The sequence below is a fragment of the Patiria miniata genome, unplaced genomic scaffold, assembly GCF_015706575.1.
Source record: "Patiria miniata isolate m_02_andy unplaced genomic scaffold, ASM1570657v1 HiC_scaffold_8, whole genome shotgun sequence".
NCBI lineage: Eukaryota > Metazoa > Echinodermata > Asteroidea > Valvatida > Asterinidae > Patiria > Patiria miniata.
In genome coordinates this window covers 3,297,232-3,324,228 of record NW_024037075.1, presented here as the reverse complement: position 1 = coordinate 3,324,228, position 26,997 = coordinate 3,297,232, and the positions used below count along the sequence as shown (strand labels likewise).

General features: G+C 39.6%; 1 protein-coding gene across 1 annotated transcript in view; it reads right to left on the bottom strand.

Moving 5' to 3' along the window:
- Window positions 1–11,472: 11,472 nt before the first annotated feature.
- The window catches only part of LOC119719656 (SCO-spondin-like), a 36,863-nt gene continuing 21,338 nt past the window's right edge, over window positions 11,473–26,997 (bottom strand). The window contains exons 22-29 of the mRNA XM_038189155.1: window positions 26,175–26,415; window positions 24,842–24,894; window positions 21,588–21,751; window positions 19,387–19,566; window positions 18,789–18,924; window positions 18,206–18,241; window positions 13,346–13,366; window positions 11,473–11,720 (exon numbers count right to left, since the gene is read on the bottom strand). Coding sequence (XP_038045083.1) covers window positions 11,473–11,720; window positions 13,346–13,366; window positions 18,206–18,241; window positions 18,789–18,924; window positions 19,387–19,566; window positions 21,588–21,751; window positions 24,842–24,894; window positions 26,175–26,415 — 1,079 coding nt within the window. The remainder of the gene's footprint in view (window positions 11,721–13,345; window positions 13,367–18,205; window positions 18,242–18,788; window positions 18,925–19,386; window positions 19,567–21,587; window positions 21,752–24,841; window positions 24,895–26,174; window positions 26,416–26,997) is intronic.

Here is a 26,997-nt window from a genome sequence, read left to right as displayed (position 1 = left end):
ACATATGTATATGTAATTAGCAATAATCCAAAACCCTTTGACCTATAAACATGCAATGTCTTGGGTGTGTTCATGATGAGTTGTTCTATGCATGTACCGAGTTTCAAAATTTTCGTCACTCAATGGCCGAGATTTTAGGGGGCGGAATTGCCCCCCCCCCCCCCCCCCCGGCTGAGAAATGGTCAAAATAACCCGGCCTTTTTAGGGTTAAAGTTATTCTGGAAGTATCTAGAGTGCCGTATCATCAGCAACATTTTGGGTATCATTCAAGCATCCAAAAACTAGAAATGAAAAAAGGAAAAACTGGAAATGGGGAAAGAAAGGATTTTCTCCCTGCCCCCATTCCAAAACAAAAGAGACAAAGAAATCATGACAGTTTTCAGCTCATCGCCTCAGCACAAACCTTTCGTAGTGAACACCGTTGTTTTTTCCGTAGTTGTAGCCTCTGGTGTGGTTGTCACAACAGTTGTTCTTACTCCCTCTGTGGTAGAACCTTCAGTCGTTATCCGTTCAGTCGTTCTAACTGTTGTTGAAGGCTTCTCTGAAAAATGGTTGCAATGTACTCACAGATGATAGTTGTCATCGTCATTGAAATGTTGATATGAACCGTTTAGGATCACACAAATCACTGCTTTAGGATTCTTATAGTGAAAAGGCCTAACCATTTACAATAAAATAGAATGAAAAACCCTTTGTATAAAAATATTTTCGCCATTGCCAAAGTTAGGTACCATGTCTTCCCTTCAAAAAGAGCACAATTATCGTTTATTTTGCTTACTTACGTTTTCAAACATTGATAACTCAGTTAATTTCAGTAACTCCACCCTTCATCGGTACCGGATCTAGGGATTGGGGTAGTGAGGAGTTGCTTCCCCCCCCCCCCCCTACAGTTTAGCCATTAACTAATGTCATGAAACTAATAAAATTATAAATGGGCCAAAAGTAATAAATGGAATAGTAAAATTCCTACATTTATTCTTGAATAGCCGTAGAATGCAGAAGAAATCATAGTCGATTTCAAAAATAAATTCCGGAGCCAAGCCCTAAGACCCCTGTACAAGAGCGTGTCTTTGGCACGCCTTAGACTCAACTCCCTCCCCCTGCCCCTCCCACCCCCTCCACTCCATTTCATATGCCCGGCGTTTCCTGCAAGCTAGACCCGCCCCTGTTTACTTCCAATAAGGTATTAATATAAATAACTGAGAGTGGTGAAGAATAGTTTTGCCGAAGCACCTTACATAGTTTATACAATTATACCTATTCACATACCTTCACATTCAGGAAGAGTGCCGTCGTACACGCATTCAAAACCGTATCGCGATTTATCTACGTCATAGCCACACGTGCAATTTCTACACACTTCCTTGACATAGGAGTAGCCCTCCTGTAAAGTGAAATTAAATCAGCAAAAAAACCCTAATCAGTGAAATAATCACATTGCAGCCTTTTATTTCCATGCTGTCGCCTGCCCTATAATATGAATAATCACCAAGGATTATTTTAATTAAAAGATTGAAGACATACTAACGGTGTACACAAATGTCTTAAATGATATGATGAAGCATGTTGCTCTTGTACCCTAACATAGAGACAGCCACATAACATTATTAGACAAATAAACAAACAAGTTAGGCAGGGTAATTGGCCCAGTACCGACTTGTACTAGCAGGACCTTAGCGATAATACCGGTTTTATGCCGATGCATCACCATTTCTGGTTTCATAAAAACTAGGTACAGATTCTGACATGGGCTCAGGAAGACAAAGCGTTTGATGGCAGCAGGGCATTGGCCCGATGCATTGCCGCTGTCTGCTTTCAGTAATAGCCCGTTACTTAAAGCGAATTCCAGACCTACATATATATTTGACCGTTTCATATATCATATACAGGGCGTCTTGCGGATGTTTACACCATCTTCAAGGTAATGTATAGATTTAGCTTGAGAATACCGTTTGTTGCATTGACATTGCTTTTGTAAATCCAAAGATATGTTTGAATAACGGCAAAGACAAGAAACCTATTTTGTGCCACTTTCTGTGAAGCAGTTAAAATCAGTTAAGTCCTAGTCTAAAACCAAATGACTTTACTGTTGGCGATTTTAACATTTTTAAGCAGAGTGTGCAATATTTATTTATATTTAATTGAACTCTTCCATTGAAGTTTTAAGGAAGTGAACCTGTCTGTACTATTAAATTGTTTCAACATAAGAACAAAACCCTATATTGTCGTGTGAATGGAATGATTGTCTTACACCCATAGGGATAATCTTATCAAAAGAGCCATACTGGAATTATCTGATCTTTGAAGCACTCGCTTCCTTAAAGTGGCACAGAACGTTTTGTTTTTTTGGCTTTGCGGTTATTCACACATATCTCGGAAATTACAAAGGCAATCTTAATTAAACAAACGGTATTCTCAAGCTAAATCTGTAACCTTGAAGATCGTGTAAACATTTGCAGTAAATTCCGGTTGTAAATTGGCGAAAATGGCGGGGTTAACATGCACCATTATTTTCAGGACACCCTGCATATCTGGCACTTTGATATTGGCCCTGTATGGCTTAGTAATTTCGTGTGGCATCTGACCGTTTGAAGAAAACAAAATTACCGATCCTGTCATAGGCCAATTAAGGTAGTCGGTGCAGTATGGCATTGGCCCGTTGCTAAAAGTGCACACCGATATTGTCAAAACGTATATGGCGGGTCGCACACCAATATGCGAGTTATTACATGTCCAGTACATGGTCCTATATCCAGGTTCGCTGAAGTGCCAATGTAGGATTACGATTGAGCTAGTTACCTAATATTGGGTAGTTGTACTTTTAGGATTATACGGATGAACATTTGAAATTCAGGAAGAACTTGAATGGCAAAACAGCAATATTGACGTTTCACATCAGGGATTAGGCGGCTTAAAATGAAGATGGAAGAATACAAACAGAATAAGAAAGATTATGGTCAGATTGTGTTACCGAAACTCACCGGCCGATAAGTATTAGACTCGTCAAGGCAATTACATGCGTCGTCCACACGTAAGCACATTAATGTACCATAATGGAACAGGTACATGTTGTCAATGTCTCGACCGGGGCCATCTTGGAGATATCCCTCTTTACATTTGCAATCTGGATCAAAGTTTGGTAATAGAGTGCTGCACAAGATGTTATTAGTAAATGGTCTGTTGCCTCCCACAAAGTACAGCTCGTCGCATTCTATTTCGTCTTCTACATGGCAGTGGTCCGGGCAAACTACAAAGTAAAAACAGAATAGTTATTTAAGGGAAGATGGTAATAACATTTTGTTTCAATTTTAACCAAGTTGAAACACCCAAACATGCTTAAAAACAGACTTCAATTATACACGTACACGGCTTAATACCATGGTCTGAAACGTTTTTTTACTTAACTATTTCAATGTCACCCTAATGCCTCAGCTCCAAATTTGAGGCAAAATTTAAGTGTCGCAAATCGGCCAGATCGATTGCTCGTGGTCCAATTAGTATGTTTTGTTAACTTCTGTTTTAGTTATCAAATACGTTAATAAAGTCTCAAATCTATCATACTTTTTAAAAATCGGGTATTTGCAACTAGAGAGGATTATTAAGCTCGGAGAAGTTCCCTTGTCAATAAAAGTCTAACCATTTGGAGGCTCCCGTGTGGTGACTTCCTTTGTGGTTGATTCAGGAGTAGTGGTAACAACTGTTGTCACCTCCTTGGTTGTTGAAGGTGGGGCAGTTGTTGGAGGTGGAGCAGTTGTGGAAGGTGGGGCAGTTGTTGAAGGAGCCTTTGTAGGTGGAGAGGCTAATATGTACAGTGGCAATATTTTTAATTGTATCAATTAAAACAAAACAGTATTTCTTACTTCTTACGGATGATTTATTTTACTGTGCTAATTAATATTCGTTCTACTGTACAGGCTTGATATTGAATATCCCTTAAACTGGCTACCAATAGCCTAAAGCTTGGTCATCAATTTTACGCTTTTTACGGAAGGATGGGGCAAGGGGTGGACAACATCTTTCAATGGGGCACTGCTCAAAACCGAATTCATGGTAATTGACAGTCAATGGGTATCGCTATACGCGTTCCACGCGACGTTAAAATAAACAGCCAATCGCTAAAAAAGGGGTTTTCGCAAAGATTATATTACAAATATTAAAAGAAGCACTTTCTTTTAAATCCGCTAATCTTAGTTTCGTGACTTTCTCCGATTGCCAAATTTCCATTGGGGGTGACAAGGAGGGGGCGGTCTGGGTTTTTGTGTCCAGGTACATGGCAGAGGTTTACCTCCACAAAGGTATTATCGTAAATAACTCAGGATGGTGAAGAATAGTTTTGCCGAAGCACCTTACATAGTTTATACAATTAATACCTATTCACATACCTTCACATTCGGGAAGAGTGCCGTCGTACACGCATTCAAAACCGTATCGCGATGTATCTACGTCATAGCCACACGTGCAATTTCTACACACTTCCTTGACATAGGAGTAGCCCTCCTGTAAAGTGAAATTAAATCAGCAAAAAACCCTAATCAGTGAAATAATCACATTGCAGCCTTTTATTTCCATGCTGTCGCCTGCCTTATAATATGAATAATCATCATGGATTATTTTAATTAAAAGATTGAAGACATACTAACGGTGTACACAAATGTCTTAAATGATATGATGAAGCATGTTGCTCTTGTACCCTAACATAGAGACAGCCACATAACATTATTAGACAAATAAACAAACAAGTTAGGCAGGGTAATTGGCCCAGTACCGACTTGTACTAGCAGGACCTTAGCGATAATACCGGTTTTATGCCGATGCATCACCATTTCTGGTTTCATAAAAACTAGGTACAGATTCTGACATGGGCTCAGGAAGACAAAGCGTTTGATGGCAGCAGGGCATTGGCCCGATGCATTGCCGCTGTCTGCTTTCAGTAATAGCCCGTTACTTAAAGCGAATTCCAGACCTACATATATATTTGACCGTTTCATATATCATATACAGGGCGTCTTGCGGATGGTTACACCATCTTCAAGGTAATGTATAGATTTAGCTTGAGAATACCGTTTGTTGCATTGACATTGCTTTTGTAAATCCAAAGATATGTTTGAATAACGGCAAAGACAAGAAACCTATTTTGTGCCACTTTCTGTGAAGCAGTTAAAATCAGTTTAAGTCCTAGTCTAAAACCAAATGACTTTACTGTTGGCGATTTTAACATTTTTAAGCAGAGTGTGCAATATTTATTTATATTTAATTGAACTCTTCCATTGAAGTTTTAAGGAAGTGAACCTGTCTGTACTATTAAATTGTTTCAACATAAGAACAAAACCCTATATTGTCGTGTGAATGGAATGATTGTCTTACACCCATAGGGATAATCTTATCAAAAGAGCCATACTGGAATTATCTGATCTTTGAAGCACTCGCTTCCTTAAAGTGGCACAGAACGTTTTGTTTTTTTGGCTTTGCGGTTATTCACACATATCTCGGAAATTACAAAGGCAATCTTAATTAAACAAACGGTATTCTCAAGCTAAATCTGTAACCTTGAAGATCGTGTAAACATTTGCAGTAAATTCCGGTTGTAAATTGGCGAAAATGGCGGGGTTAACATGCACCATTATTTTCAGGACACCCTGCATATCTGGCACTTTGATATTGGCCCTGTATGGCTTAGTAATTTCGTGTGGCATCTGACCGTTTGAAGAAAACAAAATTACCGATCCTGTCATAGGCCAATTAAGGTAGTCGGTGCAGTATGGCATTGGCCCGTTGCTAAAAGTGCACACCGATATTGTCAAAACGTATATGGCGGGTCGCACACCAATATGCGAGTTATTACATGTCCAGTACATGGTCCTATATCCAGGTTCGCTGAAGTGCCAATGTAGGATTACGATTGAGCTAGTTACCTAATCTTGGGTAGTTGTACTTTTAGGATTATACGGATGAACATTTGAAATTCAGGAAGAACTTGAATGGCAAAACAGCAATATTGACGTTTCACATCAGGGATCAGGCGGTTTAAAATGAAGATGGAAGAATACAAACAGAATAAGAAAGATTATGGTCAGATTGTGTTACCGAAACTCACCGGCCGATAAGTATTAGACTCGTCAAGGCAATTACATGCGTCGTCCACACGTAAGCACATTAATGTACCATAATGGAACAGGTACATGTTGTCAATGTCTCGACCGGGGCCATCTTGGAGATATCCCTCTTTACATTTGCAATCTGGATCAAAGTTTGGTAATAGAGTGCTGCACAAGATGTTATTAGTAAATGGTCTGTTGCCTCCCACAAAGTACAGCTCGTCGCATTCTATTTCGTCTTCTACATGGCAGTGGTCCGGGCAAACTACAAAGTAAAAACAGAATAGTTATTTAAGGGAAGATGGTAATAACATTTTGTTTCAATTTTAACCAAGTTGAAACATCCAAACATGCTTAGAACATACTTCAATTATACACGTACACGGCTTAACACCATGGTCTAAAACATTTTTTCTTAATTATTTCAATGTCTCCCTTATGCCTCAGCTCCAAATTTGAGGCAAAATTTAAGTGTCGCAAATTGGCCAGATCGATTGCTCGTGGTCCAATTACTAAAAATACCAAAATGCGTTGAGGTAGGGTAAGGAAAATGGGGGGTGTGCACAAGTCTATGGAATGTCTTCCTAGTGACTCAATGTGGGTATTTTTATTATTAGCCATTGTTATTATCACAAGAAGTACCCTTGCGGAAACACGTTATCAGGCGCGGTTCTACGGGGGGGGCTGGGGGGGCTGTAGCCCCCCAAAAATTTTGTCTAGCCCCCCAAAATAAATTCCGTAAAAAAAAAATTGCAAAAAAAAAATTAGCAAAAAGAAGGATTGTGATGTACATGTGAACGGTCTCCCCCTAAAGAAGAAATAGCCGTGACAAGGGTGCATTAGTTAATATAGTGCAAGAGCGGATCCAGGAGGGGGGGCAAAGGGGGCCATCGCCCTCCCCCCCCCCAAAAAAAAAAAACGAAACCAATTTTTTTTTTTTTTATGTGACATCGCAATAAAGGCAGGCAATGAGTACACCAACATCTTTTCCTCAAAAACAATTGGTTAAAGTGGTCAGAAATTGCCTCAGATCGCACCACAGAGCATCTAGAATCCAAAAATTGTTCGGGTCCCTTAAGCGGGCCCCGAACCCCACGCCGTAATTTTTTGGACCTACTTTTTGGGAGGACCAACATTTTTGTTGGCACCCCACAAAAAAATTGTGTTCTGGATCCGCCTTTGCTATAGTGTGAATAATTTTAGGATTTTATTGGCGCTCCCCGTTGAAAATATGGCATGAGATATTTGAATATCTCCCTAATGTTCCCAGTCCTATTTCTAGGCTTAATTTTAATGCCGGCAATAACCTCAATCAATTCCTCGTGACCAAAAACCCACAGTTACAAAGTATGGTGAGGTTAAGGATTTATCTAAAGTAAAGCTCTGTCCGCACTGGACCTTTTGTGGTAAAACTTACCGAGACTATGGGTACTTTTCCCATTTTAAGTCCAGTGCGGACAGCCTAGGACGTTTTCCTCTCAGTTACTTTTCCTGAATCCAGCGGTTACTTCTACTGGCCAACAACTGATGCCCAGGAAAACTGACCAGGCGCCAAGGAATACTGGCCAGGTCACAATTCCCGAGACGATAAGTCCAGTGCGGACAGTGCGAGTCGGTACAAGCGGCTCGGGAAAGCGTACATCTGGCCCGAGCGCGAGTATCATGCGTACAGAGACCGCACGATCCCACACGTGATGTGGTCGAACATTTTGTGGAAACACGTACGCTGCCGTGTGTCAAGTCCGAGCGGTAAAACTAGTTATAAATATATTTTAACGGAAAACACATTCACAAAAAAGATCAAGATCACGTTCTGGGAATTACTCCACCGATGTTTGTGTGGTATTTTCTACGATTTTAATGGCGTGTGTGCGTATCGGGGGCTCTTCTACCACGCGGTCTGGGTAACATTTCCCGTGTCGAAAATCCAAGTGCGGACAGTGGTCACATTTGATCATTTTTCATGTTACCATCGTCTCGGTGAAACCTTAAAAAAAAATCTTCCAAAGGTACCATTCTCCGCATAACGTGAATCCTCTTTTTACCCAGTAATGAAACCATGGTTTTATATCATTGAAATTGATGCACAAACAACAGAAATCATGAATTTGTCGGACTGTGCCTGTACATGTAACATGTATGGGGTTTCAAAAAGGTAGATCCAGCAGAAAGTAAACAGTATACCATTTAGACTGGCCTCATGTGGTGCAACTAATTGCCTTAAGGGATTACCCAATTAAAACGAAAGCAAATTAAAACGAAATATAGGTTTCCCGGCTATTTTAAAACATTTTGCATTCAGATTCACCAACTCTAACATTCAATTTCGTCCGAGAAAAATTTCACATGCTTTTAACAAAACCAATTTAGTCATTTACCATTCAATTTCAAAGTTTGGTCTCCCTTTTTAGTCAATGGTTCTAGAATATTCGTCATACAGATCAAATTCGTCTAAGCTGTTGCCGAATGGCAGCATTCAGAGATCAAATTCGTTTTATTCTCCTAGGAATGCATGTGAATTGTTTTTGTTTATCTGAATTAAGACCACTTACCTTCTCAAAGGGAGGCATGTGAATTGTTTTCGTTTTGCAGAAAGAACACTTACCCTTTTTGTGATACGTGGACAGAACTTTAAAACGGTGTTTGTGTTCAAACTTCCGTAACTTAAAAACTACATAACTTATTTTAATAATTCTTGTACTTAAAGAAAGCTCATTGACTGGGCTTTCATATCGAATATTTTAAAAGTGTTACAGCCAACACTTCATTCCAAGATTGGTCCTGCCATTTGGGTTTCGTTCTTTTTACTCACCCTGTATATTCAGCGCGTCCCCCCCCCCCCTCCCAAAAAAAAAGTCACTTTGGAAGGTGTACAGAATTCTCGTAATTTTTGAAAACAAATTCAAATTCAATTATAAAATTGATGAGCCCAAACATTTTTCCTTTCTTGTGAGAATTTTTTTGTTGGATTCGGTTAAGTAGTTTTGGAATAAAGGCTATTGATGAAACACCAATCGATTTTGCTCCATTCCAAGTTTGACAATACTTGAAGGCGTACACAAGGTGTTTCTGTTTATTTTTTCAGGCCCGCCTGCAGCCTAACCTGAATGGCCTGAATCACTTTGAACTTCTATATACAAGGTGTTTGAGACACTCCTTTGTTATAATTAAAGAAGATATTATATGTACATAAAAATAAATAGCCACAGTAAACAATGAGAAATGTCAATGAAAGCGTTCCTCCTGTTTAGTTTAGTAATTTAATCAAAAAGCCAATTTAAGCCAAATAGCCTTTATTTGGAAAACAGGTTAACCGAATCCGATGGAAATTTTACAGAAAAATAGTACAATAAATATGCCTTAAAATTTTGGAAGAAAAAAAATTACGGGTTTTTTCCTTCAAATTCTGCTACAACCCTGAGAGGGGCCCTTGGGGGGGGGGGGGAGGGACACACTCTGTATTGTTAAACTTATGCGCCCATCCAATGTTCCCCCCCCCCCCCGCGCTACCCCAGGTCCGATGTCGGGATTTGGTCACGTTTTTCATACCTCAGGGTGGAGATTTTGGTCACTCAAATTACATTGTTACCTAGCACAGGTTGGACTCCTTTGTGTACACGCAACGGAGTCTAGGGTATGAACGTTTGCTGGCATAGCGAAAACAAATCTAAACATTTTTTTTCACATTTCTACCTGATGAAAGAAGCTGAAATTTCGCTTAAATATTCCTTGTGTCCAGAATTGTGCATACGCTGGGTTCAGAAAAGGCAAATATGTCCGTGGACGGCGTGCTTACCGAAAATAAACCGCACATCCACGCTTTCGTTGAAAACATTTTCAGTACGAACTCCCCGTGTGAAGACTTGCGCGCGCGCGTGCATGCACACCCCGCACGCAGCTGGACACGGGGAGTTGTTTTCTATCGACAGCCAGAACAAACTGCACGCTTCTTTCATTTGTCGATGTTCATTGCAGCATGGTAAATCAAAATAGTTATGGGTTATAACTCCTGGCATTCAAGTATAGGCCTACTATTGCCCAATCGGTCACTATTGTCAGGGAAGTAAGAATATTGTATCCATCACTACAGGTTCTACACTACCACGGGGTTGAGCGAAATGAATAAATGAAGGTGAATTTAAATGTGTTCATCATTTCAATTGTTCTGACCCGTGAACGTCACATGTTTGTTTGCCATGTATTTTTCCGACTCCTGCAAAACTACTTGTTTATAATTTTCAAGTGTAAACCAACAACTGACACACACTGGTATGCAGAGCAGTTGAGATTACGTTGCCTTCCGTGGTTGAAAGAGTGTTGGTCACTATAGCTGTTCAAACATGATAACAACTTTAAGTCATGTAGATACAATTGTGTATGTGCTTAAAATCTTTGAAGTCAACAAGAGTAAACCAGGGATGTAATAATTGCAATTTTGGGGATTTTTGTTTGTGTTTTCATCAGAACAATAACTGAACTAGCTTTGATCCTTCCATGGCTTTGGCATTTTTATATTTAGAAAAGCTCCAACATTGAATGTAACAATGCTCTTACTTGTTGTTGATGGTGCTGGGGATGTCGGCTTGCACCCTGGGGAAGTGGTGTCTGGGTAACATTTGATCTCGTTCGATGAACATATACATGTGAAACACTCTCTGCCATGCTGATCCCATTCTTCATCAGGCTGTCATAGTGAAAACAAAAATAAGGTGATGATTGTAGGCTGAAGCATGAAACACGTGCAAAAATACCTCTCTGTCAGTTACAAAGGATGAGTTATGAGGAGAGACCACTCGTAGGTGTATTCAAATGCACGGCTGACGACAACAAGGGCCAAATTCATGGCGCTGTTAAGGCCTACGCTATGCTTCTGCCGTGTCCAACTCAAATAATTTGATTGTTATAAGTTTGGCGTGGCAATGGCACGGCGTTTAGAACCAATTCGACTCGACAAATTAAGTTCAACATCGCAAGGTCCTGCTCCCGGGTCCTGTCGGCCACAACCTCGTTCCCCGTGGGTATGATCTTGCTGCGACATGTTGTTGAGTATTTTGCACTCGACTGTCGCAACCCCAATGAAGAACGGCGTTAAGTGCAACGCCGTGCTATTGCCGCGCTAGTGCTGAACTCATTTCAATTAAGTTCGGCATGGCAGTAGCACGGCGTTTAGCCTAGGCCTTACAGTTCAAATGAACTGTTAGCCGCCTTCATACCATACGCCACTGCTAATGGTTGCGTGCGCGTGGAGATATCTGTTGTAACGTCAATGATTCAGCGATTTTTTTCTCCGAGGTAAACGTGCTATTAGCTTTGCTTACTGTGCCCTTTAAGAAGTACATGAAAATGTTAAAGTGAATAAAAAGGTACTCCATTTGTGTTAACTCATTTGGTAGGAACTGGTCACAATAGTCAACTCTCCTACCTGTCTGAGTTTACCGCTTGCGTCGACACACTGACAATGCTTCGGATGAACACATTCGGACCCATTAAACACTGCTCCATGAGAGCACTCGCAGCATTTCTCCAGTGGTTTCGCTATTACAACTTCGTAGCAGTTGCCATCATGACATACTCGATCTCGACAATCCTTGCATTCAGCAACTAGCTCAAGGCCAAGAGGACAAGCTGCCAATATAAAGACAAGGGCGGAGAAGGATTTAAGAGTAAAATTCCTCTTGTGTAATTAGGGCTTACAATAGATCTAAGACATAACGAGATAGATCTTAGACAGAGAAGCCAGGTGGGGACGCCAGCCACTATTGACCCCACCTGCCTCCTTAGGACGGCGCACACGTAAACCAAGTGTCATCTCTTTGTGCTACGCAATCAGTCGGCATGTGGTCGGAATCGTGACCGACTGGTCCGCAGCACCAAACTTGGCAGAGAGATTATTATTGCCCCAAAAAAGATATTTAGAAGGTGTAACACCTTAAATTATTTTTGGAAGGGTGCCTCATTTGCATAAATCATTAGCACCTGCCATGTACTATGTTTATTCCCATATGTGGGTATAATTTTGTTTTTGTTTTTTGAAAAAAAACTTACATATCCTTACTTAAATAACATTTTTAGAAGCATATATCAGGGATTTGATGATTATTATGACATAATTAAGATCCCAAATGGCTACCGTTATACCCTACAGTTGCGCGCATTTACATTTACTTGCAAAACTTCAGTATTGATGAGCTTCAAATGAACAAAGTTACTTACTGGCACAGTTATCCTATAAATGGGAAATCATGTGAACAATATCATCTTGATTTTTAGCCTGAAAGAAAAGGGGGAAGATGAGGTGTCCGTAAATTGGGCTAAAGACTAGGCGAAGGGTTGCCTAACGTAGGGGACTTAAACAAGTTCAAGGAATCCCCCAATATAAGCGATAATTGTTGTTTACAATAGTTATGTCTACGTCGCGAAACCTTTTCTTACTCATAATTTTGGGAATATCCTTGAACATTTTCAAAGTCTCCCATGTTAGGCAACCCTTCACCTACTTGTTTACCCAATTTACCGACACCTCAATTTTCCCCGTTCTTGTTTTCTGGGCTAAATATCACAATGTTATCATTGTTCAAAAAAATTATTTAAAGTTTCAATAGGGCAACCGTGCCAGTAAGCAACTTGGTGAATTGGAAGCTCGGGTTTGGCAAGACTACTTGATAATATCAGCAGACATGGTGAATGCGCTCAACTTTAGGGTATAATAGAAGCCATTTTGGATCGTTACTACTGTCAACAGCATCGAGGAATTGAGAACAGCAGCCAGAACGAGGATCACCTCGATCAGAAAACGTGTACAAACCAATGAGAGCTGTTGCAAGAAAGTAAGAGTACAAACAAAGAAAAAGGGAAAAGGAGCACCAGAAAATCCTCGATTGACACCAAAAGCAAACATGTGTGTGTGGGTGTGTGTGTGTGTGTGGGTGGGTGTGTGTGTGTGTGTGTGTTCGTGTAAATAAACGTGGATCCTTATTGGGAAGAAAACACAATAGGACAATATACTCAATCTAGAATATATACTCAATATAGAAACTCAATCTACCCAATGAATGAATAAGAGAAACGCACGCCATGGAGTTTCAGATTTCAATTGGCACAAAGGAAAACGAAAGAAGGGAAACAAATGTAGAGTGGCTGTCTTTGCCTATCAAGCTATAGCGACCCACCTGAGAAGCATCGCGAAGCCCCAAGGCGAAGCCCCTTAGCAAATATTGTGAAACAAAATATGATAACACCGAGTCACTTACCTTGTGGGGCAGATGGTGGCTCTACAGAAAAGCCCAAAGATAATATGATGAAAAAAATCAAATTCAGTACATTATCCAGTAGCAGATCTGTAGCTAAATAAAACACGCCTGAACACCAAAGTACTATATTTCCCAATTTTTGCGATTAAATTCGAGTAATATCTGGTACCCTGTCTTGTTCGCATGCTTGGCAGATTGTAATTGGAATTATCCAGACCAAAGCGGCAGTTGCTATTTAACGTGATTCGGGGCGAGCCTTACGCCAGCAACCCTAGCTCTGGAATGATCTGGTGTCTTTGTGCCATTCTCAACCACTGCGAGCAATGTAGGCATATTGATGCTGAGTGTTTCTTACGTACCTATGCAAGAGATTGGCCCGAATCATGCGATACAGAAACAGTGTCTTTGGTCTGGAAAATTTGAAGTAAAACACGTCCCAAGCATTATGAGCAAGTCAGTATCTAGATGTTATTCAAACGTAACTCGCAAAGGGTATAGGATATTCGCAATTAAGTGGCTTAGTGGTGCGGCAAAGCCCCAAAATGTCAAAGGAGTGTGCAATTTGTGATAAAAGCATATTTGTTGACCTCTGGTGACGTTTGAAAGGTCAATGAAATTTACACAATCTATTCATAACTTTTGTTCTTCAAAACTTCACTTTCCTATGACCAAAGTCTACGTCTTAGGTATTTATACTATGAAAATAATGATCAGATATGGGAACAATTCATATCTCACCTCTGGTGACCTTTGAGAGGTCAATGAGTTTTGTAAACCTGTTTATAGCTTTTTGTAAAATGTATTCTTTAAACCCTATCTTTTTTACGTTTCATGTCTAAATGAAAAGAATTTGCATATGCATGTATAGGCCATTTCATATTTAACCTCTGGTGACCTTTTGAGAGGTAATGATCTTTGTGAAACCATAGCCTACCTGTGGATATCAATAAGATTTACCAAATTGTAAATGCCACGTTTTTCATGACCCAAGTCTCAAAAACTAAAATCTTTGTGCCATGAAAAGTATTTTCGTATGTTGTGACATCATATTTGACGTAGTGATATATGGATAGGCACTCATGTTTTGTCAAAAGAGACCTCCAATATTCTACAAAAACAAACTTTCAAAATTTTAAGCACGTACTGCGTCGCGCGTTAGATACATCGACTGCAGTCCTAGTTTAAATGTGCCACTATTTGGCACTATTAAATTATACGGAGCCAACATGGCGCATCAAGATTGCACCCATGGAAACGAGTTGCGTCCACGGGGCGTCAACCTTGGTACAAAAGGTTTTGTACATGTACAAGGCGGCGCAGGCGGAGTATACCCGGACAATTTAATACCGACTTGATTTCAAGTCTTATACTCTCAAATACTTCCACGTTTGCTAGAATATGCAAACACACATGAGGTTGCTGGTGGAACTTACGACGTTTGCATTTATTTCAACGGCTTCCGTCGGAAGCATCCCCATATAATTAGCCCTCCATTTATAATGAATTAGAGCTATGTGGGGTTTTGGATAATCAGTTCTTGGTTAACAATTCGCCTGGATTTTTAGTGAATTACCACTCTTTAATTATCAATGTTCATATACAATTATTATTCCTGATCTTTGTGTTGTTTCCTTTTTGGTATTAAAAGTAATACCTTTCCAGCTGCATTCCATTTGTTTGTTTCTAATTACAACAATTCTGCATTGCAAATGTAGATACATTTATGTAAATCATTTACATTTGATATATACTTTTAACGTAATCATATACATACAAATACACTAATGTTAATCGTACCATAATGAGGGACATTTTGTACCACATAATATATACAAAACGTCCTCCATTATTTTATATCAAATGAATCTTAATTTCAGTTCCTACCTCCTTTTTTTGTCGTTGTTGCTGCTGTTGGAGGGACAGTGGGAGAAAACATACCAAGATTATTTCAAGTTTTAACCCTTCGCGTGCTAATTTTTGGCACTGTGATTTTAGACGGCTGCTGGGAATAATTCCATGACACAATGTAATTTGAGCTACCCGGCCCTCAACGTCCACCATTCACCCCAGATTATTAACCCCTGGTATCCCTCAGGCCTTAAACAGTCAATAAAACCAGCTGATTTGCTTCAAATTAAAAATTAGTTTGTTTTGAGAGCAAAATTAAAACAGTAAATTGTCCTTTCCTACATTACACATCACTAGAGATTTTGGCTGGTGCCCTGTTTTTGCTCATTTTGATCTTTGGTACACCTTCACCACATTATCAATGTTCCTAAATAATCATTCCTGATTTTTCAATCTGTAATGTGTTGTTTCCTTCTGGTGTTAAAAAGTAATACCTTTTCAGCTGCAATTTTTTTTGTTTCAACTTATTACAAATCTGCATGGCAAATAAAGATACATTTACCTTTGATATGTATTATATACATTTGATATATACATGTTATGTATTATACACATAAACACACAATAATTTTGATACGTATCATAATGAGGGACATTTTGTTCCCTTACATAAAATACTTCAATTTGCAACGGATCAACACACCTTGGAAATTCCTAGTTTTTGAGTAAAATCCATAAATCTATTTTATGATAACCTTTTGGAGACGATTCACCTGTAGAAATTGCCCTGTGGAGACGTATACAATCTTTTGGTCCGTATTGTGCACATGTCTCCACAGGGCACCGTGAAACAGATCACAGTTAGATATATAGTAAATCACTGCGGTGTGGCCTTTGATAACTTCAGGCATTCCTGCCGGATGTGTACACTAAGCGGTTGCAATTATCAGTCGTGAGGCGCGCGGGTCGGCCCTATACACACACGTGCTCAACGCGTAAGGCCTAGGCAGTGGTATTGTATATACCGGTATGCAACGCAGTTATGAGGTAATTTATACGCTACATAATGGCCGTTCTAGACCAATGAAATAACATGAACGTATATCTTTCTTTCAATTCAAGATAAAAATGTACATACAAATGTTTTACTTTATGGAATTGTTTTAATGTTTTACATTGATTTCCACAGTGTAGCATGAATGTGTTGGGCGTCGAGGAAAAAAAGGGGTTAAAAATGTGTTTGTGTTGTTGTTTTATAAACATTGACAACCAATATTTTATGAACCAGCATACCTTTAGTGGTACTTGTCGGCTCAGCCGTTGTAGTGGTGACCTTGGTTACCGCTTCGGTAGTTGTAATTGCTGTTTGCGTTGATGTGGGTCGAGTTATTGAAAAAAATAAACACACACAAAGATTTAAAATTGTTGATAACTTGGTCTTATAAAGAATACCTTTTTATTTCAGCAACTGTCTTTAAAAGCTTAAATCTAGTAACTACTCCCTCCCTTGTAGTCGTTGTTTGCACTGTCCTGATGAGGGTTGAGTTATTTTATCAGTACAAACACAGATCTGTACAGGGTGGTTACAAAAAAAAAACACCCACATTTGACAGCAATTTTCACCTTTTTTAAAAAATTGTTTTTAACTGTCAATTAGCAGCTTTTAAAGTCCTGGCCTTTAAGCAAATGTGGCGAAAAAGTCGTTGCATTTGCACATTTTGTCGTTGAGCTATGCTAATTTGAACATTTCATGTGCGAAACCTGTCTGTCCACGGAGATCGATATACATGTTCTCTCAACACAAGATGCACCAAAGAATGCTTGAACATTATCATTTGAAAAAACGCGCTAACAATGAAGCCCATCTTAACATTTAGAAGGGCATGACATTTGATTGTTATGTAATGTTATGCAACAATGAACTTAAGCCGACAGCTCATTGAGAAGACGATCTTAACACTAACATGAATAATTGGACAGCTTCAATAAAAGTTACCAGTGCAAAACAAATTTTGGTGGGAAGGTTTTTTAATTTTCATGAACTTACAAAAACGTCCAATTTACATAAAATAACCCGTTATTAGAATAACCCGAGCTATTTGGGGTTTTGGATAATCAGTTCTTGGTTAACAATTCGCCTGGATTTTTAGTGAATTACCACTCTTTAATTATCAATGTTCCTATACAATTATTTTTCCTGATCTTTGTGTTGTTTCATTTTGGTATTAAAAGTAATACCTTTCCAGCTGCATTCCATTTGTTTGTTTCTCATTACAACAATTCTGCATTTGATATATACTTTTAACGTAATCAAATACATACAAATACACTACTGTTAATAGTACCATAATGAGGGACATTTTGTACCACATAATATATACGAAACGTCCTCCATTATTTTATATTAAATGAATCTTAATTTCAGTTCCTACCTCCTTTTTTTGTCGTTGTTGCTGCTGTTGGAGGGACAGTGGGAGAAAAAATACCAAGATTATTTCCAGTTTTAATGATTTGCTTCAAATTAAATATTAGTTTGTTTTGAGAGCAAAATTAAAACAGTAAATTGTCCTTTCCTACATTACACATCACTAGAATTTTGGCTGGTGCCCTGTTTTTGCTCATTTTGATCTTTGGTAAACCTTCACCACGTTAAGAATCTGCCTTAGCTTTTAGTTAATTACCGCTCTTTAATTATCAATGTTCCTAAATGTTCATTCCTGATTTTTCAATCTGTAATGTGTTGTTTCCTGTTGGTGTTAAAAAGTAATACTTTTTCAGCTGCAATTTGTTTGTTTCTACTTATTACAAATCTGCATGGCAAATAAAGATACATTTACCTTTGATATATGTATTATATACATTTGAAATATACATGTTATGTATTATACACATAAACACACAATAATTTTGATACGTAGGCCTATCATAATGAGGGACATTTTGTTCCTCATAATAAACACAAAACGTCCTGCGTTATTTTCTTGCTAACTGAATCTTAAGTTGTGTTCTTACCTGCAGTTGTTGTCACGGCTACTGTTGTTGAAGGGACTGTAGGGGAAAAAAACAAGATTATTTTAAAATGAATGATTTGCATTAATTTAAATATTACTTTGCTTTGGGAGCAACACACAAATAATCTCCAATGATGTCCATCGTAACAAAGGAGTATTTATTGTTTGTATTTTGTTTTGAAAGCAAAATACAGACAATAAATACACCGTTGTTACGTTGCACATCACTGGAGATTTTTGCTGGTGAACTGTTTTTTGCTCATTTTGATCTTGCGTAAACCAGTCTGCGCTCAGCAACGTCATGAAGTGGCCCCTGTGAATTTCATATGATTTAGAACGAGTGTCGAATTGAGAACAATCCCTAGCCAATTCGAAACATGAGTAACATTTTATCACAAAGCGAACTAAATAAATGTAGGTTATACTGCCTTAGCAATACAAATAATGCCTCTGGGATATCTCTTTATGACGTCTACCTTTTAGTAGATGACGTGTAAATTTCCTTTTTATATTTGTATGTTCCCAGTTGTAATTTGCGTTTATATTTGTACATAGGCCTACGTAGGTCAAAATAGGTTACTTACTGAGCGGGCATCCATAAACTTCAACGCGGTAGGGAATGCCACGTCCGTAGTCATAGATAATCAAACGTATTTCATCCGCAACCACACTGTCTTTGAACTTTTGAACTGTTGGTGCCTCCCAATCCACTGTAAACCTCTTTTAGAAAACAAAGTAACCAACTTATGGTTTCTTTTTCATATCTCATTCGCTTGTTTACATTGTATTTAAAATCATAAATGTTGTTGCTTTCTTTCCTGTTCATTTAATAATGCCAGGCGCCATTCCACGAAATGAATGTTTTGATACTGTGCTGTCTCCTTAAATGAATGAATGAATGGCGATAATTCTAACCGGGGAGGACTGTCTTACAAAAACTCAATATGAATTAAGAACATCAAGCATCTCATAGTAAAGAACAAAGCACCATGTCGCTGACCATAATGAAACACTCAACATGAATGGAGTGTTGTACTTTGGAATTTTGAAAAACCTTTGTGTATGTCTCGGTGCACAGAAAAATGAGAACTTATACAATACAGACATTCATATTAATGAGAGTTTGTACATTGTAAAAGTGATCAGATTGCACAGGAGTCCAAATTTAATGTGACACCGTACCTCAGCTCCACTCGAGGGCGTCACAATTATGTCTTCATTAGAGACAGTATTTCTGTACACTACTATCGCTGAGTTCTCTGGTTGTTCATCTACATTGCTACCCGCTGACTCGGTGTCCTCTGGTTGTTCATCTCCATAAACAGTTATAGCTGTCACTCTACGAAGCTCATTAAACTGCACCTGTGGGAGTTAACATATACAGCAGCAATGTTGGTTTCCTAAGATCCTGTGGACAGACATTGCAGCGAAGAGGACCTATATCATCTTTTTTTCTTCTTCTTTTTATATTTATGTTATAAGTTATCCCGCAAGAGGGAGTGGAACACGGAATATTGTTATATCACAGTAATAGATTGTGCATTTTTATTGGTCCATCATCGACCACGTGTCATGCCACAAACACGCATGAACAGCGTTGTACGCCGCGCGCGCGTGGTGCATGAGTGATGTTATCCACGGGGTACATTACCTTTGTCTTTCCCGCTGTTGAAAATGTCGTCTCAACCGCGTTATATTATATTTGTGTGACCTCGGGTACGAGGTTGTAGCTACGCTGTCACTACGTAAATCAATGTATGTTTTACGAGATATGCCATGGGGGACAGTGAAGCAATATTTCTGCTATGACCGCCATTGTTGTTTACATCGTTTGTCACTGTTCGTCTGCTTTTTAAACGGCTCAAATTTCGCCGTAATTTCACTGTAATTCACCGTAATTTCACCGTAATAATGTCTGTAGATGACAACAGGTCGCCTCCAATTAAAAAAAGAGGTTTCTCTTTCGTTCCAAAGACGAGATCAGAAATTCGATTTTTGAACAGGACAGCATCAGCACGAAAAAAATACCAAACAACTCTGTGCGAAAAGTTCGCCAATTCTGTACCGCAACAGAAAGAGGCCCATGGTTTCTGACGTTTAATATTACGGTAACCGTGGTATAACATAACAACAAATTGTTGCCTGCTGTGATGTGACGGGGTCCATGGGTTTCGCCTCGGGTGCCATTTGTCCCCTTGGCTGTGCAAAACACCATGGACTCAGCAGGCAACAATAATTGTAGTGCGTCTGTGTCCCATATGCCATGAGGCCCCAGGCCGAGTGGTATGTGGTATACAAATATTGAGTGGCTCAGAGTGAATTAGGAGGAATATTATCGCAAGGTAAAATCTGGACTTTTCCTTTGCCTCGTGAACTGGAAAAGGCCAGATTTTACCGAGCGATAATATTCTTACCATTTCACTATTTAAAGCCACTCAATATTTGTTTTATATAACTGACATGTAAATCCTTGTCATTTGATATACTTGATCTTTTATTTCAATACAAAATTGGTGGAAAATGTGTTTCTCTCTTCCAAAACACCACTTCACGAAAATGTTTGAACCCAACTCTGTAGCGCTGGCTCTTTGGAACAATGCGCGCTACGCGCAACGCTGAACGCGTACACCAGCATGCATTTGTACACAAATACCGCGTCATGGAACAAGCATCGATCCTAACTGTTCAATAGACCGCTTGCAGACGCGTTCGATAATCGACGCGCGAAGGCGCGCGACGCCATGTTGTGGGACAGGCATATCAATTCACGCACATTTTGTCCCATAACATGGCGTCGCTCTCCTTAGCGCGTCAATTATCGAACGCGTCTGCAAGCGGTCTATAGTTTTTCCCATTCCCCATGGGTGAATGGGACTTTTTGAGCCACGGCGTGAATGGGAGTAATAACGAATGTCAGGTGATGTCAGTTCCACCAATCAAATGACAAGGATCTGTATGTCGGTTATATAATATACATTATTGTTGCCTGCTGTCACATGGTCTATGGTGTTTTGCTCACCCTAGGGGGTAAACGACACCCCCAAGGCAATGCCGAGGGTGCCATTTTATAAATATGGTAAGGGAAAAGGGCAAGCTCCCATGTAGGTCAACTTGTCGAGACACTCAAACCTGTAATAAGTTGAACGCTCATAGTATCAACAGGGACGTCTGCTTGGGACGTACAGAAACAGAGAAAACAAAAGTCCATCTGGTCACCCATACATCCCCAGCGAGCCCCCCCCCCCCCCCCCACAACCACTTAGTCAGTCATACCAAATCAACAGAGACGACGAGTTTGAGCTGTACAAAAGAATATCTGTTGACAATATTGTTTGACTGATAAATGGATGTAAAACCTTCTCCAGCAGTAAAGATATACTCACTTGAACTACACCAATGTCTGCAGTAAAGTTATACGGTTTTCCATTGAGTAACCCTAGTGATGTGTCATTGTTGACCCAAACCAGCTCTGGTTTAAGCTCCTTCAAGAATGAAATATTTCGTGCAGTCTGCCCGTCTGGATCCGTCAGGAATGGATACTGGCAAACTTCAATAAAAAAAATAAAAAAAATTGCAACGACAATGAAGTTTCCGATGTATTTTGATCTCTGTAAAGTTTAGGGTTGCAATTCACAGAATCAACCTAATCTACGCTGCCATTACTTTTGAATGTTAAGCAAATAGAAAAAAAAATAGAAAGTATGAAAAACAAGAAGTTGGCAATTATAACACGAACATAAAAAGAAAACTTCAGTGGTCATTTCATATTTTTCTTCAAAATCATATGACTACGTGGGCTATGTAAATGCAGCCGCTCTTATGTCAAAGGGGTCCTTTTGGTCCTGTTTTCATGTAATGGATGCAATTGAAGGTTACAATAGTACATACATGGTAAAGCCGTTGTGGGTCCAGGTGTAGGCGGGGCAGCTGTTGCAGTAAGCTCTGTTAAAGAATACGACATGGCACACATTTTCAAAATAGAGTATCTTTTCAGTCAAATAAATATCCCATTTCATGTAAGAAATACCGGAAAGAAGTTATGTTCATATCCATTAGGTAAGTTGGATTCGCATGTGCCATTGAACAAGGAATGTTGACTGATGTATTGTGGGATATGCGTTTTGAACCCCTCAGAGACGGGGAGCGGCTATAGCCGCGGCTGCTAATCCTCACTGGAATGCAGTTGCCAGCTGTGGTATGCCGTGACAAGCGGCCAATGGGTAGTTCTCCAGCTGCTGCTTTTGTGCAGTCCCGCTATCACACAAAGGCTGTGCAGTCATTCGGGTCACTTGCCTTATGTATGGAGGAATGTCCCCATTACACCCCGTCCTTAAGGGGTAAACACCCGAGGAGCACATAGCACCTGTGGTGATGCACGGGGCGCTTTGCACCCGAGGGGGTTACAAAATAACATATCTGACATCACACATACTGCAATTTGTATCCTTGTGGAATCATTTCTTTGTTCTCGTGTACTAAAGTTTTCGAGTTTGAAATTATACTTTCAAAATGCTCCTTTATTAACCAGAATTAATTTCCTGGGCTGAAATTCGGACTTAATATCCCTTACATAAAATACTTCAATTTGCAACGGATCAACACACCTTGGATTTTCCTAGTTTTTGAGTAAAATCCATAAATCTATTTTATGATAACCTTGTGGAGACGATTCACCTGTAGAAATTGCCCTGTGGAGACGTATACAATCTTTTGTTCCGTATTGTGCACATGTTTCCACAGGGCACCGTGAAACAGATCACAGTTAGATATATAGTAAATCACTGCGTTGTGGCCTTTGATAACTTCAGGCATTCCTGCCGGATGTGTAAACTAAGCGGTTGCAATTATCAGTCGTGAGGCGCGCGGGTCGGCCCTATACACACACGCGCTCAACGCGTAAGGCCTAGGCAGTGGTATTGTATATACCGGTATGCAACGCAGTTATGAGGTAATTTATACGCTACATAATGGCCGTTCTAGACCAATGAAATAACATGAACGTATATCTTTCTTTCAATTCAAGATAAAAATGTACATACAAATGTTTTACTTTATGGAATTGTTTTAATGTTTTACATTGATTTCCACAGTGTAGCATGAATGTGTTGGGCGTCGAGGAAAAAAAGGGGTTAAAAATGTGTTTGTGTTGTTGTTTTATAAACATTGACAACCAATATTTTATGAACCAGCATACCTTTAGTGGTACTTGTCGGCTCAGCCGTTGTAGTGGTGACCTTGGTTACCGCTTCGGTAGTTGTAATTGCTGTTTGCGTTGATGTGGGTCGAGTTATTGGAAAAAATAAACACACACAAAGATTTAAAATTGTTGATAACTTGGTCTCATAAAGAATACCTTTTTAATTCAGCAACTGTCTATAAAAGCTTAAATCTAGTAACTACTCCCTCCCTTGTAGTCGTTGTTTGCACTGTCCTGATGAGGGTTGAGTTATTGTATCAGTACAAACACAGATCTGTACAGGGTGGTTACAAAAAAAGGACACCCACATTTGACAGCAATTTTCACCTGTTTTAAAAAAAAATTAACTGTCAATTAGCAGCTATTAAAGTCCTGGCCTTTAAGCAAATGTGGCGAAAAAAATCGTCGCATTTACACATTTTGTCGTTGAGCTATGCTAATTTGAACATTTCATGTGCGAAACCTGTCTGTCCACGGAGATATACATGTTCTCTCAACACGAAATGCACCAAAGAATGCTTGAACATTATCATTTGAAAAAAACGCGCTAACAATGAAGCCCATCTTAACATTTGGAAGGGCATGACATTTGATTGTTATGTAAAGTTATGCAACAATGAACTTAAGCCGACAGCTCATTGAGAAGACGATCTTAACACTAACATGAATAATTGGACAGCTTCAATAAAAGTTACCAGTGCAAAACAAATTTTAGTGGGAAGGTTTTTTAATTTTCATGAACTTACAAAAACGTCCAATTTACATAGAATAACCCGTGGACAAGACTGATTTTGGTGACTTATTTTCAAATTAGCATAATATCACTATTTTTGCGACTTTTACTGAGCTTTTTTCACCATGCATGATTAAAGGCCTATACTTTACTACTATGTGAAAAAAATATTTAAAATACGTTCATTAGGTAGGTGAAAAGTGCTGTCAAAAGTGGGTGTCCTTTTTTTGTGAACCACCCTGTACTGTACTTTGACGGGTTTTTTTAACCTGTTCTAGGTGTGACTGTCAGGCAATTAAATGCAGTGGCGTAGCCACGATGGGGCGTGGGGGGCGACCGCCCCCCATGAAACCTTGTCCCCCCCCCCAGTCGCCCCCCCCCCCCCCACTGAGATTTTGAGTTTCTAAAAAAATTATCATTGATCTACATGACGCCCTCCATGAAATGTTCCAGCGCCCCCCCCCCCCCCCCCCCCCCCCCCCCCCCCCCCCCCCCACTGAACAATTCCTGGCTACGGCACTGATTAAATGTGAATACAAAGAGTTGACTTATATTCGAGATAAATGACAAATAACTGTGAATGTCCTGTGCGTACTCCAATTCGCCTCTCGATTAAGAACTCTAACGCCAACAAGCTACCTATTTCAAAATAAGTGGCAATTAACTTTCATATACGTCAAAAATATCAAAATAGCTAGGAGACTCACGTGGAGTTGTGCATGAAGAGCCGCTGCATGTTATGTTGCCCCCAATGCATTCGCTGAGAAATACCACACAAATAAAGCGAACAGGTATCAGTAATATTCATTATTTTTTTTATTTCCCAATCACAGCAGTTGAAGCTGCGCTCAACCTTTGTGACTATAACTTGAGATTGCCATTGATTCACCGCTTATCTTCACAGCTATTTTTCTTTACGGCTATCATTCCATCATTTGTTTTTAAAAATTAGACTGAGATTTCTTTGGCGGATTTTAGAGGTTTAGAGGATAAAGAAGGATACATCTCAGCTCAGCCATCGTTTACTTCAAGACCGGTGTTCGACGTAAATATGAATATGAATTCGTGACGTCATGGCTGGTAGGCCTATATAATATATATGCACCGCGAATTTGCAACAGTTCCCGAACACACGTCAACTCTCAATTCTGATGTTAACGTTGGATGACGTCTACCCAGGCCGTTTACGCCCGTTTTTTCTCCATTTTGTCCGACAGAGGATTTTGACCGATGACAGCCGATTATGTCCGACCCGTTGTGTCCGATGGTCGATGATGCACGACTCATTATGTCCGACGGCAGATAATGTCCATTAATCCGACGACCAACATTTAAATGAAATGGCAATTTTGTTAAATGGCCGATATTTAAATGAAATGGCAAAGTTACTTTAATGTTCTGGTGCTCACAATCGTGCGCTCGACATAATCAGGCACTGGACATAATTGGCTGTAGGGCACAATGGGTCGGATATAATCAGCCGTCATTATTTTGTCAAAATCAGTTGTCGCGAACAACTGAACAAACGGACATATTCGTCCTGAAAAGACATCTCATTCTCTTTACATACACATTCAAATACAAACTAGCATTATTGCCTTTTGTAAGTCCCAGTACAAAGAATTTGCCAATGGAGTGTGTATTGAAGTCTGTCACGAGCCAATTCGGGCGATTTACAGTGCAGTGCGCCACCAAGAGCTTGCCATGGAGAGTTCATTTTTCCCAGTGCATTGTGGGAGATGGTCGACAAATTCGGAGCGCGGGACATTTGAAATTGTTCGTTTATCCGTTCAGTAGTTTCGTAAGCGTACGATTCGAGTAAATGTTTGCCCTTTTCTTTTCTTTTTATCAATATGTTGATTTTTGGTAAGGCGGCAGAACGCTATGCCGCAATCTATAACAAGTTAGCCCAAGTTGTCTACTGACACTCATTCAAATGGGCCAGGTTTTGTCGACCGTAAACTTGAAAAGTTTACAAGATTGTGTGGAATAGACAAGCGGGCACAGGGCCTTTGGAAGACCGACCAAGTGAAAACTTACCATCTCCTACAGTCCTCGATGATAACGAATCCTGGCTCTACCTCTTGGTTGTTGTACATGCATGGGCACTGGATGTCATCCACACACTCGCCCTTCCACAGCTTGGTGCCTTCGGGGCAGTGGCAGCCCTCCACGCAATGCATTTCACAACCATTATCTTCCTCCTGGGGGGTTTCGTAGCATTTATCAGGACATACCTTCCCGCAGGCTTGGTACTCCATGCCATTGTCACACTGCAATCCTTTTTTGTGTGTACATGTATTGCAAAGAAGAAAAGACTGTCAATATTGTATTCAATGCGGACATACACGCTAAATACACATCCGCTGTCTTAGCCCCTTTGTTTTCTAAAGAAGTCATGCATGCATTTATTCAAAAGTGCACATTACAATTCCACCAAAATAACACAAAATCACTGATCTTGTCAAACCTTGTGATATTTCATCGGATATTAAAAATGGATGGATTGTGAATTTCAAAATCAGTATGTTGCTTATATTGTGACTTCCACCTCTGAATGGTCTCACCAAGTTCGATTTCCTACAAAATATGTGAGAAATTGTATTAGTACCCGGTATTTAATAGAGTTCCATGTTCCGTTTCAATGTACAACCTGCATCAAACGGTTGCAGTTTCATCACTGGATTTCAACTACTGATCAAGCAAACTAGGATAATGAATTTCAGAAAGTTCAATGTCAAGTGCACTTTATCCAACATTCATAAATAGATCGCTCTCAAATGACGTCAGTGCTTTAAAATTGGCACGTGAATCAGCATTTTGGGTGTCAAATGTTCGTGATAAATGTGAAATAGATTCGCAA